Below are 14,423 nucleotides of genomic sequence, written 5' to 3'. Positions count from 1 at the left end.
TCTGTATGTCACATGTTAACAGATTGTGAAAAGTATATATTACTGAAATAGGACATGTATAAGAAATGTTAACATACCATATCTTTACTTTTATTAGACCAACGAGCATTTACTAGCGGTAAGGCATTTCCGATGAGGTGTTGTTAGTCACCATTCAAAGATGAGTTTTACCAAAAATGAATCAAAGCAGATATTGTTTGGATGGGGTTCTCTCATTGAAGATATAAGAAGAAGTACTTTCAAGTCAAAGAATTAATGATTTCTCCAATGATTTAAAATATCTATTGCAATCTAAACACCCATCCAAGTGTTGATTTTAAGTCTTTAATAAGGTCCTCATCTCCGGTTTAGTCATTCATTTTAGGACTAATTTCAGTTTACCCCCATCAACTTTAGGTCGATCATCATGTTAGTCATTTTTTCAATTTTATCAAAAACACCTCCTAACTCTTAATTTTCATCAGTCGTGTCCAAACCTCTGTTATTCATCCAGTTCTTTCGTCAAGTGATGACTTGACATCAAGAATAAAGTCAAATTCCGAAAAAATAACTTTTCTGACCATTTTTTCCCATATCGATACACATTTCCGTACTCATCACAACCCCCAAACCTTAGTGATTTTGGTGGGATTGAATGCAATTTGTCTATTTTGCCTTTTTTCTGTGGGCTCAACAACTTCAAATTTGATTTTCTTCTTAATGCAAGTCATTACATGACGGAGAAATTAGATGAAAAACGTATGTTTGGACACAGCTGATGAAAATTAAAAGTTGAGGGGTATTTTTGATGAAATTAAAAGAAAAGGGGCTAACATGATGATTGACCTAAAGTTGATGGGGGTAAACTGAAATTAATCCTACAATGAATGATCGACCTAAAGTTGATGTGTGTAAACTGAAGTTGACACATATAGTTTTAGCAACAATTTAAGATGTAGTATTCATTAATCTTCCATTTGTTTGATACAACTTGATGATCGGTTGATTCGTTGATATATAGACATAAACCTTTTGTCGATTCTTCGTTGAAAGTGAGATTAGAAGTGGGTGAAATCCACTGATGTTCTTATCCTGGTTTTATATATTTTGTTTTTAGACTAATTTCAGTTTACCCCATCAACTTTAGGTCGATCATCATGTTAGTCCTTCTTCTTTCAATTTCATCAAAAACACTCCTCAACTCCTAATTTTCATTAGCCGCACATGTTCAAACCTCCAATCTCCATCCAATTCCTCTGTCAAGTGATGACTTGATATCAAGAAGAAAGTCAAATTCTGAAAGTTACTTTTCGGACCATTTTTCCCCTATATCGATACACATCTTCGTTCCCATCACAACCCCTTAACCTTAGTGATTTTGGTGGGATTGAATGCAATTTGTCTATTTTCCTTTTTCTTTCTTCTTGATATCAAGTCATCACTTGACAAATGAATTGGATGGAGATTGGAGGTTTGGACATGCGGCTGATGAAAATTGGAAGTTGAGGAGTGTTTTTGATAAAATTGAAAGAAGAAGGACTAACATGATGATCGACCTAAAGTTGATGGGGGTAAACTGAAATTAGTTCTTTGTTTTTTAACAGAAAGCTTGCCATTTTACTTCTATTTTTCTTTTTTAGTTTACTATGATACTCTTATCTGACAATAATTTTGATTATTGTTTGTCTATTTGTAGGATACAAGTACTCCCGGGGGATCTTTAGCTCTGAGCTGTGACGTTGAAGGTTTGTACATATTTTCTTCAAGTAATACCCAGATGCATTAGTTTCTTGATCCTTAACATTTTTTTTTTAAAATCAGGAATGGGTGGGAATCCTTCTGATATAGATGGACATGATGACATGGATGTAGGAGGGGCTCTCTATATGGTAATAGTTGAGAATCTGGAGAAGGAAATATCACCATTCACAATTATGGAATTTATACAACAGCAAGTTTCAATCACATGTCAAGCCTCTGTTTCGGCAAGCAAGTCATCGGAATTGTATACACGTGCAATTATCCTGTTAGACAACAAAGAAAATCTTGAGAAGTTTTCTGACTTTCTTGAGAGTCCAGATCACGTCATCATTTCGTCGGCCGGAAGGTATATCTTTTGTAAATTTCATTAATCATGAAGTATGTCACTGTGCATCTTTGATAAACTTTACTTCGCTGATTGATTGATTATCTGAGCACAAGATAGTAACGCCTGTTTGGATATCACAGGTACCTGAACTTGGTTGTGATTTTTAAGATACTGAACCTTCAGTTTTACTCATTGATATATTAATGTTCATAGTTTTGTAATTCTCTGCAGGCCTTGGTTCGTGACTGAGAAAAAAGCATTACCCAAGACACTAAAGCCATCAAACCAAACTTTCATGCTTTTATCTCAAGTTAGCTTCCTATGACTTCTCTTGTAATTGTGATTTTAAGAATAAAAGTGCATGTCAATTGATATTTGGTTCAGTAACATGAAGCTCATTAGTGTCATTGACTAATCATTGTTTGGAAAGTCCCATTTTATTAAAGAATTAAATTCAATTTGCCCTCTCGTATTTTAGGTCAATAATCAGTTTGGTCCTATATCTTTTTTTTTAATAACGTTGGTCCTTGAAGTTCTATTTCACATAAGTTTAGTCCAATTTTTGAATTGCCCTCCTTACCATGACGTCATGCGCTAAGTTGTTCGCGACACAAGGGCCTAGTTTTTGACTTAAAAAGGGCAAAATAGTCATTTTATCTTTTTAAACAAATATCTCTCTCCCCCCTATATCCTTTCTCCTTCTCTCAGCTTTTCACCACCAACCAATTTCTCAAATGGAGGCCTCCACCGCACTCTCCCGCATCGGCCTCGCCGGCCTTGTCGTCATGGGCCAGAATCTCGCCCTCAACATCGCCGAGAAAGGCTTCCCCATCTCCGTCTACAACCGCACCTCCTCCAAGGTCGACGAGACCGTCCATCGCGCTGCCACCGAGGGCGACCTCCCTCTCTCCGGCCAGTACACCCCCAAAGACTTCGTCCTCTCTCTCCAGCGCCCCCAATCCGTCATCATCCTCGTCAAGGCCGACACTCCCGTCGACCAGACCATCACCGCCTTGTCTGCTTACATGGAGCCCGGCGACGCCATCATCGATAGCGGCAACGAGTGGTATGAGAACACCGAGCACCGCATCCACGAGGCTTCTGCCAGGGGCCTCCTCTACCTCGGCATGGGCGTCTCCGGCGGCGAGGAAGGTGCTCGCCATGGCCCTAGCCTCATTCCCGGGGGGTCCCACCAGGCCTACTCCAATGTCCAAGACATTCTCCGGCCTTGACGGGAGCGCCGGCCTTGACGAGGATGATGACGGATCGAGGGCACTGGAGAGAGAGGAAAAAGTCTTTGGGGGTGTACTGGCGGGAGAGAGGGAGGTCACCCTCGGTGGCGGCGCGGTGGACGGTCTCGTCGACCTTGGAGGAGGTGCGGTTGTAGACGGAGATGGGGAAGCCTTTCTCGACGAGGCCGATGCGGGAGAGTGCGGTGGAGGCCTCCATTTGAGAAATGGGTTGGTGGTGAAGAGCTGAGAGAAGGAGAAAGGACATAGGGGGGAGAGAGATATTTGTTTAAAAAGATAAAATGACTATTTTGCCTTTTTTAAGTCAGAAACTAGGCCCTTGTGTCGCGGACAGCGCATGACGTCATGGTAAGGAGGACAATTCAAAAATTGGACTAAACTGATGTGAAATAGAACTTCAAGGACCAACGTTATTAAAAAAAAAGATATGAGACCAAACTGATTATTGACCTAAAGTACGAGGGGGCAAACTGAATTTAATCCTTTATTAAAACTTGCAACGGGTTTGCCATTATACCTGGATGGCTTTCCTAGCAGAATTTCTTTCTTATCTTCCTCCTCAGAAAAGGGGAGACTGAGGAAGCGTAACAAACTCTTATAGGATCTAAAATAACAATTATAAAGCATCAAACTTGGCACTAAATGTAAGACTTTGTATCGATTTTCAGACGCCACTGGAGAGAAGAACCCTAAGTAGCAATGAGTTGAGTGTTGTCCTTTCGGGGACTCGGGAGTACATGGAAGCTAGGGAGCTACAGATAATGTTTAAAGAGTTCACTAAACACCAGTGTGGACTTCAGCGGGGGTTACATCTTGAAGAGGGAAAGATTTCACAGAAGTACAGGAGAATGGTGTAAGGTTTTGTCACATGTGTAGTAATTTTCCTATGTTATACTCATAGACTGAAAATCAACCGTAAAAAACACATGCAGCTACTTTTTCTATCATATTCATATACCTATGTATTGTATAGTGTGCAAGGCTTTGACTTATCTAGAGGGCATATGTATTTCCAGATTGTAATGTGTTCCTGCTGCACCAGTTGATGCATAATTGCACAGTTTTGAATATGAAAAACAGAAAAAGAAGATCGTTCTTGGTGCTATGGCAACAACCTTCATCTAGTTTTTCGTGTTCTGACCATGGAACTGAATCCATCAAGGTCTGTGAGTTCAAATAAGGCAAGCCACAACTTGCCAGAATATGTTCATAGATCTCTACCTTTGGCAACGAATGACCTTCCACAGAAGTCGCACCCTTTTGCTGAAAATTAAAATCAGAGAAACAGACCGGAGAAATTCTTCGATAGGACAAACATGGTATATGCGGTTATCATGTCTATTTTTTAATTTTATTCATAACTCATGTTTAATTATAATGAAATATCTAAAACACCGTTTGCATAAACAACGGTTAGTTATGTAATTCGTCTCGACTGAGAGAATTTAGAGAAAGCCATCCACCTCATATTGGAACCATGAAAAACGAGAGTTACCATGTAATCTGATGCTGTAAAAAAGAATGCAAGGAAATTGGTGATATAATGCTTTATCCTATCTGGCAAGCACCCTCCGACGTGTAACCATGTGGTTGGTCCAAGGATCAAGTAATTGAATCACACCCAGCCACGCTGGATCAATTGAACCAAACATCAAAACGACGTCGCAGCTAGTTCTCTGCTGGTCCAATAAGAACCAGCGCGGTGGTCCGACAGCTATTATTAGCTTCCGACTGTTTAGTTTGGTCGCTAAATCGAAGAGTCCAAACCCCCCAAACACCAAACTCAAACTCAAACTCAGTCAAACCCATAATCAAATACTCCGTACCCTTTTCTTTTTCTCTCTCCAAGTTTGATCGTCTCAGGTAAAGTTTGCATTTTATGTTCTTGATCTATGGATTTATATGTGTGTATCTATATTTTGCAACTGATGTTGTTATTTCATGGGTTGATGATGAAAATGGCAGAGAAGATGGGGCTGCTGGGATTGTTAATGATGGGTTTTGTGGTCTTGTGCCAAATGAAAGGCTCCGCTGGGTTGAGGATCGTGATAGATAGAGAAGAGTGCTTCTCTCATGATGCAAAGTATGAAGGTGACACTGTTCATGTCTCTTTTGTTGTTATCAAAATCGATTCGAGTTGGCATTACACTCAAGATGGAGTTGATCTTGTGGTATGGTCTATTTTTCGTTTGTATTGTTTCATTTTGGTGATTCGAGATTGCAAAATTTGTTTGGTTTTTATAATATTCAGTAGAATTGATGTGAATAAATTGAATAGGTTTTCATGATTTGATAAAATGTTATTCCAATTTTGTTCACTAATTGTTAGTACAAGGGACCTTTGCTGTTCATAATCTGTCAATTACTGCCTTACTGGTCTCAGCAAAAGGTATTATATTTTGAAGTTAGGGAATTATGCTATAGGGTGGATGATAACAATGGAAATGATGCCCGTTTGAATTTGTATGATTGATGTGTGGACTTTGTTTACATTATTAGGTAAAGGGGCCTTCTGGCGAACAACTTCATGATATACGTGATAAAACGAGTGAGAAGTTTGAATTTGTGGTTCAGAAGGCTGGTGTTCATCACTTCTGCTTCACAAACAAGTCTCCTTACCATGAAACCATTGATTTTGATGTACATTCTGCACACTTTACATACTATGATGAGCATGCTAAAGATGGTGAGAGTCCATTTCTTGTCATTACACTTTTTGAAGTAATTTTTGTGACAAAGAATGATTGCTGATTGTTCTGAATGTCTGCAGAGCATTTCAAACCTTTGTTCGAGCAGATTCAAAAGTTGGAGGAAGCCATTTTCAACATCCAATTTGAACAACACTGGCTAGAGGCTGAGACTGACCGCCAAGCAATATGTAATTGCTTCTCACTTTTCTGTCAAATTTGATAGCTGTCTCAATTTATGGTTTTGTGCTTTTGCGGCTATCGTACTTATAGATATACAATTTTTACATAGCGCGCACACACACAGTATGGTTATGCTTTGTGTAAAATGCCTCAATCTTGGAACTTATGCTCATATAACTGTGCTGCAGTGAATGAAGGAATGAGTCGGAGAGCAACTCACAAGGCAATGTTTGAGTCGGCCGCACTTATTGGAACCAGTTTCCTCCAAGTATTTCTTTTGAAACGTTTGTTTGAGCGCAAGCTTGGATCATCTAGAGTCTAGACCATTCAGTAACATCAGTTGTAACATTACACAATGGAAAATTATTTTACGTGGTGAAATATTTCAGAACAGAAACTGTACCATTACATGGAATCAATAGTTTCAAGATGGTTTTGTTGCTTATTGTATTCTTGAGTTGTCCTACAGAATGGCACTTGCGGGAACATCGTTAATTGGAGTCTGTAAACATTATTGTTAGTTTTCATGTATGTCTTTGAATTGATCATTCTCAGCTTTGCAGGGCAATGGCTTCCTTTGCAATCCGTTTAAACTCTGATGCTCGAGTTGGAATTCATGTGGAACCAACTTTTACATATTTTGTTTTTGTATGCAACGCGACCCATGCACTCTGAATACCAGCAGGACCCTGCAAACTTATGAATTCAAGTAAGCATGCTGTTCCTGCTGAAGCTTTTGCTTTAAGAAAAAAGGTTCCATTTCTCCCATGGTTATAACTCAGGGAATGAAGAGTTTTTATTCAGGCACATAAAATAATTCATTATTGGGGATCGAGGGGATGCCTCGGAGATGCCTCGGAGTTTGAGCTTCCCATTCTGAAGAGATTAAGAGGACTAGAAGAACAATAAGGCTGCAGTGTGAATACATGCATCAAAGAAACTCAAAATCCACTCGCAGAACAAACTAAAACTATCGGCCCAGACTTAAAATCAAGAACTAAGAAAAAACTTGGCAAAAATATTGACCAGTACAGAAACTTAATACAGTGCAATCATTTGTCTCCCCAAATAAGCCCACAATTCTACCAAATGTTCAAAAAGACAGCAAACAGATTCCAGCAGGACCAATCACGGCTTTTGAACATAGCTCCAGTCTTCTGGAATACATAATGACATGGGGACATAAACACATAATAGCATTTCCTGAAAAATCTATGACATGGTGGGAGCTTCCTCACGATTCCGCACGCAAGCAGCAAAACCATTTTTTCTACAAATCGAAACACTTGAAAATATCAGAAACCAATAGTTTATATCCCTTTTGAAGTTATCATCTCTTAGATTGTAGGATGTTGTCAATTTATCCTTGTTAGTTAAAACCAACTGATATCATTCTCTTTCCTTTCCTCTTTCTTTCACTCTTTGGTGCCAAGTTAATTGGACATCATATCATTTGTACATGAATGCTTCTGGATGAGGAAGTTAAATTGCCAAATGAATACATGTAAGTATGGTATACAAAACAAATGAATATGTGGGATCAACAGGAGCCAGGTTGGCACCAAGTGAGGACAGGAAGATCGAAATATGCTTCGGATGTTCATTTAGTAAATGTAGGAATTCATAGATTTAATTCAAATAGTTGCAGTTCATACATGAGCTAATTTGAAATTCATGGTTCTTAAGCATTAAAGTGACACAAATTTGAGATGGTACAGAAGTGCCGAGCAAAATTTAACCCAAACAACATGAAATGGAAATGAAGTACCACTTCCTGGGAGAATTTTGTTTTATAAATTGACATATATTTTGAAAATTTGAGTACTATAATTTGGGAAACATACTTATGGGGAAAAATTAGTCTCATGCAAATTTTGATACGTCTTAAGTAAAGATTATAAAAATTGTAATCTTTTGGAACACATTATGATTCTGTAACGAAAAATACCCACTATAATTCAACACAATGTTCTGTCTCGAGTGGATGGCACAGTCATCCTCCTTTTTGGATATTAGAGCAAGATGTGGAAGGCACTATACATAGAGCTATTGAGCAAACCATAGTAACTGTAAGGTAAGCAAATACAACTTACAGTGGGAGGCTTTCCGAGAACTGCTCCATGCTTATATGTGCAGTCATCCTTTGCTGGTGACTCAGGTCTGCCACCTGTCTTTTTCTCAGTCCTAGCCTTGTTGAAGATTACTGTGAATCCCTCGGCTGATGTTGGATCATTGACGTCCCATTCACCGAACTTTGGCAGTGGTACGCCCTTATCCTGAGGAAAGAAAATTTCATGCGGGAGTCAGCTGTTGATGTCTATAAATAAATGTAATCTTATTATGATCCAAATTTCATGCTTCAGATGCTTGCACGGAAAGAGAACGGAAATGTTTATCCAAATAAGTTATATGCTGACTTAGGTTAAGTGATATACATATCCATGCACTGAAAGTCTAAAACAAAGCATCTAATTGATTCTACCGTAATTTTTGGTCCTAATGAATGAGAACAGAAGATCAAGACATAGGAAGTCATATATATTCAAGAGTTTGTTTATATGCAACTTTGAAAGTAGACGCGAATGAAAAAAAATGTTCAGAAGTATACGAACTTGTAAGAGTTCAGCTTTCAACAACTACAAGATTTCAATCTCATTCAGATATGTCCTAACCCAAGAAGGAAAGCAACAACAACCACATATAACACGACAAGTACATAATGGCTAGTGACTATTCCAGAACGGAATCAAACAAGCCCTACTAACTCAGCAGTAGTAACCCATAGTTATGAAAAATCAATGGATCAAATCAGATAAGGCACTTGAACTCTTTTCATAAAACCCTTCGGTAGTGTATGTATATATTGGAAGTACCAAAGAATATTTCTACACCAGACTCTAAGCAAGAATCCACGGTAAAGGACGGTCCAGACCACCAACCTCCTACCATTCACAAGTCTGAGGAGAGTTAGATATATGCAACCTAGAACCTTTATCAACATAAATTAGAGAGCTTGACCTAGATTATGGTGACGGATGACTCCATGCACTGATCCAAAACAGCTAATCAATTCCACAAATATATCGCTCCTAAGGCATAAACTATGATAGCTGCATATAGGGCATCATATATATTCATAGCTAACCAAATCCAATTATCTTTCACTCTTAAGGCATAAAAATAGAACAGCTGCATATAGGCAGTCATATCTATTCATTTACTGGTTTATCAACTGATGCCTCCAGTTACTAAAATATATACAGAAGATGAAAAGTTGACAAATATGTAATCTCAGCGAAAGCAATTTAGTTTCAAGAAAGAAACATCTTGAAAACCTAAGCCAATGCATCAAACCACTAAAGCTGGATCATAACTCACACACAAAGAAACCTTTGCACACGTAGAAACACCACACACAAAAACGTAAGAATCCGTTATGTTTACCCACCTGATCTAATAATCCAACTAATCTCTCGCACATGATCCTCACACCCATATCAAAGCTTCCTCCACATTTCAATCATTCTCTACTTTCCTAAAACAAGTATACCCCAGTGATTCAGCTTTTCACACTAACAAAACCAAACAGACTATTGTAACACACTAGTCAGATATACAGAAAACCTAACACACTCTGATACTCAGCCATGGTTACTTATTTAACACATACATGAATATACCATATGCATCTATATACTATATCAGTATACAACAATAAATTTGACACTGAAATACTTAAAGAGTGCAAATCCAAGCAAGAAGCTTTAGCTGAAAACTGAAAGCAAGCACAGGAGGAAAGGACAATATAGTCATTTTCAAACAACAAGCACTCAAAAAACCAGAAAGGAAACACTCCACACAAACAAACAGAGAGAGTCTCAGATCAAACACAAGTTCATCGAAAATGAATAAACAGAAATCAAAGAAAAGACTGGGTTAACCTACCGCCATGGATTCTGTTGACTGTGATTTACGGCAGGTTGTTGTTGGTGATGAGAAAAGGCGCCTGCTTTGGTTGGGTTTGGGAGATGAGGATGATAAAGATTCTTGCTTTGCTTTTCTGCTCTTCGGGTTTTGCTATAACAGAGAAAGATGGATATGGTCTGGGTGTGGGCCAGGTGGGCCACGGAATAATGGAGGATAATGGGCTTTTGGGGGCCCACTAACTGGACCACCTGAACCTGCTTCCAGCGGTGTGCCATTCTGTGTTGTCTTTTTTATTCTATTCTGCTGATAATAATGCTCCGGATATACCAAAAGTGGACACTCTTCTTGCTTTATAATGGAAACTTGTAAGTTGGACGAATGTGAGTTGGATACTTAAAAGAGGACGGAGCGCTTATCTTTTTCGATTAAGAAATGACCGGAAAGGTTGTTGGTTTAGCTTTAGAGGATGCCCACAACCAATTCCGATTAGCAATGAGCGATCATTTTCCGTTGTACTTGTGTTTACTTATTCACCGTAGTTGTTAAGAGGTAAATATTTTGTGTCGACATAAATCACATAATGCAATGATAATGTTGGATTACCTGCTCATTGCATGTACCTCATACAGCAAAACTTGTTTCCTGACTTGGCATTTCTGAAGTTGGGTGACTGTTCTTATAGCAATCTTAATAACAGTGATGTTCTTGGACATTTATCAAAAATGCTATCGTGATATTGAACTGAAGCTTTCAAAATTCATACAACGAAAGCTGGAAATATATAGTCGAGGTAAAACATAGTTATGACCGAAGAACCTAGTAATACTTGGTGACCAGGCTCTTTTGAATTCTCATACAACCAAACCAGAACAAGAGGAAGAGGGAGAGGGAGAGGGAGAGGTTTGAACAATGTTGAAATTATATTTCTTCTAAAAGCTAAATACATTTGTAATTTATTCTGGAAACGAGGCAACAGGAAAAAAAAATTAGAGTGAATTGCACAACAAGGAACTTTGCTAGTGACAGTTCCAGACTTTCCATCTCACACGATAGTATTCATCAGACTAACGAGTTAACTTGAAGTTGCTTACAAAAGCTCCAGAACAAGAGCAGATGCACCACCTCCACCGTTGCAAATACCGCTAACACCATATTTCGCGCTCTTCTGTTTCAGTACTCCTAAAAGAGTGACCAAGATACGAGCTCCACTGCAACCAAGAGGATGTCCCAAAGCTACGGCTCCACCATGGACATTAACTTTGGCTGGGTCAAGTCCAAGGAGTTTCTGGTTTGCAAGAGCCACGACAGCAAAGGCTTCATTGATTTCATAGTAGTCGATTTGAGAAGCTTCTAAGCCAGCGTTTGAAATGGCTTTTGGAATTGCAAGGGAAGGAGCTGTTGTGAATAATTCTGGTGCCTGTGCAATCAATCTCGTATAAGCATCATGTTGTATAAAGTGATGTAAATGCACACCGTATTTTCAACTTTCAATATCTGCAAAGGAGTCAACATCAAATATGCAAGAACTTGTAGTTTACCTGAGCAGCATCAGCGAATCCACTAATCTTTGCTATCACTTGTAGCCCAAGCTTTAGTACCTTCTCTCCACTCACTAGAACTAATGCAGCAGCTCCATCACTGTTTATGAAAGGAATTTCACTTTTTAGAAAAACCTCTTGTACATTTCAAAAACTTACAAAGCATAAAATGACTACAAGGCCATATGATTTTCTTCCATGATAGAAAATAATACCAGCAACTTGACATTTGACATTTTTTGCATATTCCAGTGAAAATGTACAGGCATTACAACAAAGAAACATAATAAGTCAATTAATCGTCAAAATATACAAATTAACAAACCTTATGCTAGAAGCATTGCCAGCAGTAACAGAACCTCCGGTCTCCTTAAAACTGGGTCTGAGCTTCCTCAATTTGGCAGGGTCAAACTGGCATCAGAAAAAAGCAACATATGAAGATTTTTGGATGGAGTTCAAGGAATATGATTTAGATATACCCAAGACTACAAGGACCCAATACTTTACAAAGAAAAGTTTGTATGGTGTCTGACTGACATAAGAATGAGTTGTTAATACCTTTCCTAGACCTTCATCCTTGTCAACAATTGTTGATGGCCTTCCCCTTCCTCCAGAAACCTCAACTGGAACAATTTCCCATGAAAATGCACCAGCATCTTTGGCAGCGATACCACGCTCAAAGCTCTGACAAGCAAAGTTATCCTGCAGGGATCATAAATGCATGTATCAGTGAACATTGAACATATATAATGGTAACCTTGCTAAAATATTATAACATTATTTTAATGCATAAAAAGGTTTAAATTTACCTGCTCCTCCCTGGTCACTGAATGCTGATCAGCACACAATTCAGCACAGACTCCCATGCCGTAATCATTGTAGACATCCCACAGACCATCTTTCAACATTCCATCAACAAGAGAATCATGTCCAAGTCGAGAACCCTTCCTGTATTTTTTTTAAAAATAATAATAATAAAATTAGCGCCCATTGAGTATAAATATTGAAATCAAAGAGGTTCATTAATCAGCAGAAAATATTAACCTTGCTTCTGCAAGATACTTGGGCACATTAGACATGCTTTCCATTCCACCAGCTACAACAACATCATTGATGCCCAACTGGATGCTTTGTGCTGCGAGCATGGTAGCTGCAACAAAAAAATAAACGTGTTATTCTAATATCAATTTTGTGTCAAAGAAGAGGAACTCTACTTTTAAATGAACTGCAATTTCAATGGTGATAGTGCACACACCTTTCAACCCTGATGCACAGACTTTGTTAACAGTGGTACAGATCACTGAATGAGATAGTCCTGCACCTAAAGCTGCTTGTCTAGCAGGAGCCTGCCCCAAATTTGCACTAAGAACGTTGCCGAAGAAAACTTCTTCTACAAGGGATGGATCAACATTTGCTCTTTTAAGGGCAGCTGCAAGTTGAGAAAAAAGAATGTAAGACCAGAAGAGGCATCTTATGAGAAAGTAAATACAAAATGCAAAGATTACCCATAATGGAAGTTGGAGATGTTTTACTTACCCTCAATGGCTATAGATCCAAGCTTGGTGGCAGGTAAAGATGAAAGTGCACCGAGAAATGCACCCATGGGTGTTCGTGCAACTCCAACGATGTAAACACCTGCAATAATAAACCACAAAGACTAAACATACAGAACTTTTGAGAATAAAAGAATTCGTTCTAATCTACTCAAAGAATATACAAAATGAGCTTTTTCTTATTGCATGTAAAGCAGACAAGTATCTAGTGCATGCAACGGGAAATATAAGTTGACCACAGAGGCATAAATACAAGAACACCGGTGACAATGATTCAAAAAAAAACCATCTGATATAGTTACTATAAACTCCAGATTGGCCACAAAACAGAGAAAAAGTTCAAACCTCTAGGACTAATCGAATCTGCACATGCTTCTGGTGCCATTGAGACAAGTTAATGGAGATCTGCAACAATTAAACCATACTTGGTTAGTTAAAAAAATACATCATAGAGTGAGCATGTCAATGCACTAAGTGGACTCAAAACAAATATGAAATCGTTAAATTTTCAATCTTTCACGCAAAAATCAAAACAGTTGCAGCTTACTAATAGATTTCATTAAAAACAAGAAAACATCTTAACAACTCATAATATCTACTCCACCCTCTATTTAGCTGATCAGTTAACATCAACACAAGTTTCCAATAGTGTACAAAGTGATCCATTTGATCATCTGCGTAATATTCTCAGAAATCAAAGAAAATTTGACTTGTTTAGCAACTTGGGTCATTGTGAAACAGCTAGAGGAGAACCCAATTTCACACTCTATTATGTGAAGTTCATATCTTTCAATAACCAAACATAGATAGATCTATCATCCGCACCCAAACAATCATAAAAAATCTAAAAACGCTCTGAATTTATCGACTACAGACGGATCTTAGTCGATCCGCCAAGATTGACCAAATAGATGAATGAAATGAGTGTAAGAGTTGAGGTTTGAGATGAGAGTGAAGAGACAAGACATTACCTTTGGGTTCTTGGGTGTTTGGTAGAGATGAGATGTGCAGAGAGGAACACAAGTGATCGAGTAGTAGAAAGAAACTTGTCTTACACTTGGAGCTGGTCAGCTACATTATACAACCATGGCTACTTATATAGGAGGAGGAGGAGCTCCGACGCACGTGAGGTGCCAATTTCCTTAAGTGACCCTAAAAACTGATCTAGAAAATAATCACTTTCATTTAAAAAATAAATAAAAAATTAAAAAATAAAG

General features: G+C 38.3%; 4 protein-coding genes across 4 annotated transcripts in view; 2 read left to right on the top strand and 2 right to left on the bottom strand.

The window, feature by feature from the left end:
• Positions 1–4,175, top strand: part of LOC101310541 — a 7,806-nt gene extending 3,631 nt beyond the window's left edge. The window contains exons 5-8 of the mRNA XM_004305633.1: positions 1,676–1,724; positions 1,801–2,086; positions 2,300–2,378; positions 3,987–4,175. Of these exons, the coding sequence (XP_004305681.1) occupies positions 1,676–1,724; positions 1,801–2,086; positions 2,300–2,378; positions 3,987–4,175 (603 nt within the window). The remainder of the gene's footprint in view (positions 1–1,675; positions 1,725–1,800; positions 2,087–2,299; positions 2,379–3,986) is intronic.
• Positions 4,176–5,007: 832 nt separating this feature from the next.
• LOC101311012 (transmembrane emp24 domain-containing protein p24beta2-like) lies at positions 5,008–6,739 on the top strand. Its single transcript, XM_004303527.1, has 5 exons — positions 5,008–5,181; positions 5,284–5,489; positions 5,818–6,004; positions 6,089–6,196; positions 6,377–6,739. Exons 2-5 carry the CDS (start codon positions 5,289–5,291, stop codon positions 6,508–6,510), a joined length of 630 nt encoding a protein of 209 aa, XP_004303575.1. The 5' UTR covers positions 5,008–5,181; positions 5,284–5,288; the 3' UTR covers positions 6,511–6,739.
• A 278-nt stretch (positions 6,740–7,017) lies between these two features.
• Positions 7,018–10,251, bottom strand: LOC101310717. Its single transcript, XM_004303526.1, has 3 exons — positions 10,134–10,251; positions 8,278–8,464; positions 7,018–7,458 (listed from the first exon to the last, which is right to left on the bottom strand). Exons 1-3 carry the CDS (start codon positions 10,137–10,139, stop codon positions 7,271–7,273), a joined length of 381 nt encoding a protein of 126 aa, XP_004303574.1. The 5' UTR covers positions 10,140–10,251; the 3' UTR covers positions 7,018–7,270.
• Positions 10,252–11,015: 764 nt separating this feature from the next.
• Positions 11,016–14,275, bottom strand: LOC101310430 (probable acetyl-CoA acetyltransferase, cytosolic 2-like). The gene is made up of 10 exons (XM_004303525.1): positions 14,178–14,275; positions 13,552–13,611; positions 13,190–13,288; positions 12,909–13,082; positions 12,698–12,803; positions 12,463–12,601; positions 12,212–12,355; positions 11,979–12,064; positions 11,654–11,753; positions 11,016–11,532 (listed from the first exon to the last, which is right to left on the bottom strand). The coding sequence occupies exons 2-10, from the start codon at positions 13,589–13,591 to the stop codon at positions 11,203–11,205; spliced, it is 1,218 nt and encodes a 405-aa protein (XP_004303573.1). The 5' UTR covers positions 13,592–13,611; positions 14,178–14,275; the 3' UTR covers positions 11,016–11,202.
• Between the last annotated feature and the right edge of the window lie 148 nt (positions 14,276–14,423).

The sequence above is a fragment of the Fragaria vesca genome, linkage group LG6 (assembly GCF_000184155.1).
Source record: "Fragaria vesca subsp. vesca linkage group LG6, FraVesHawaii_1.0, whole genome shotgun sequence".
In the NCBI taxonomy this organism is placed as follows: Eukaryota; Viridiplantae; Streptophyta; class Magnoliopsida; order Rosales; family Rosaceae; genus Fragaria; species Fragaria vesca.
The sequence above is the reverse complement of the archived record's forward strand: the minus strand, read 5'-3'. Positions and strand labels throughout refer to the sequence as shown.

Excerpts from the sequence above, each read along its gene's own strand:
- LOC101311012 (XM_004303527.1), top strand. The coding sequence starts at position 5,289 with ATGGGGCTGCTGGGATTGTTAATGATGGGTTTTGTGGTCTTGTGCCAA. Across the intron at positions 5,490-5,817 it reads AAGATGGAGTTGATCTTGTG|GTAAAGGGGCCTTCTGGCGA; the intron begins GTATGGTCTATT and ends TTACATTATTAG. Across the intron at positions 6,197-6,376 it reads GACTGACCGCCAAGCAATAT|TGAATGAAGGAATGAGTCGG; the intron begins GTAATTGCTTCT and ends ACTGTGCTGCAG.
- LOC101310430 (XM_004303525.1), bottom strand. The coding sequence starts at position 13,591 with ATGGCACCAGAAGCATGTGCAGATTCGATTAGTCCTAGAG. Across the intron at positions 13,289-13,551 it reads AGATTCGATTAGTCCTAGAG|GTGTTTACATCGTTGGAGTT; the intron begins GTTTGAACTTTT and ends TTATTATTGCAG. Across the intron at positions 12,356-12,462 it reads CAGTGACCAGGGAGGAGCAG|GATAACTTTGCTTGTCAGAG; the intron begins GTAAATTTAAAC and ends TGATCCCTGCAG.
- LOC101310717 (XM_004303526.1), bottom strand. Across the intron at positions 7,459-8,277 it reads CGGAAAGCCTCCCACTGTAA|AAAAAATGGTTTTGCTGCTT; the intron begins GTTGTATTTGCT and ends TTCGATTTGTAG.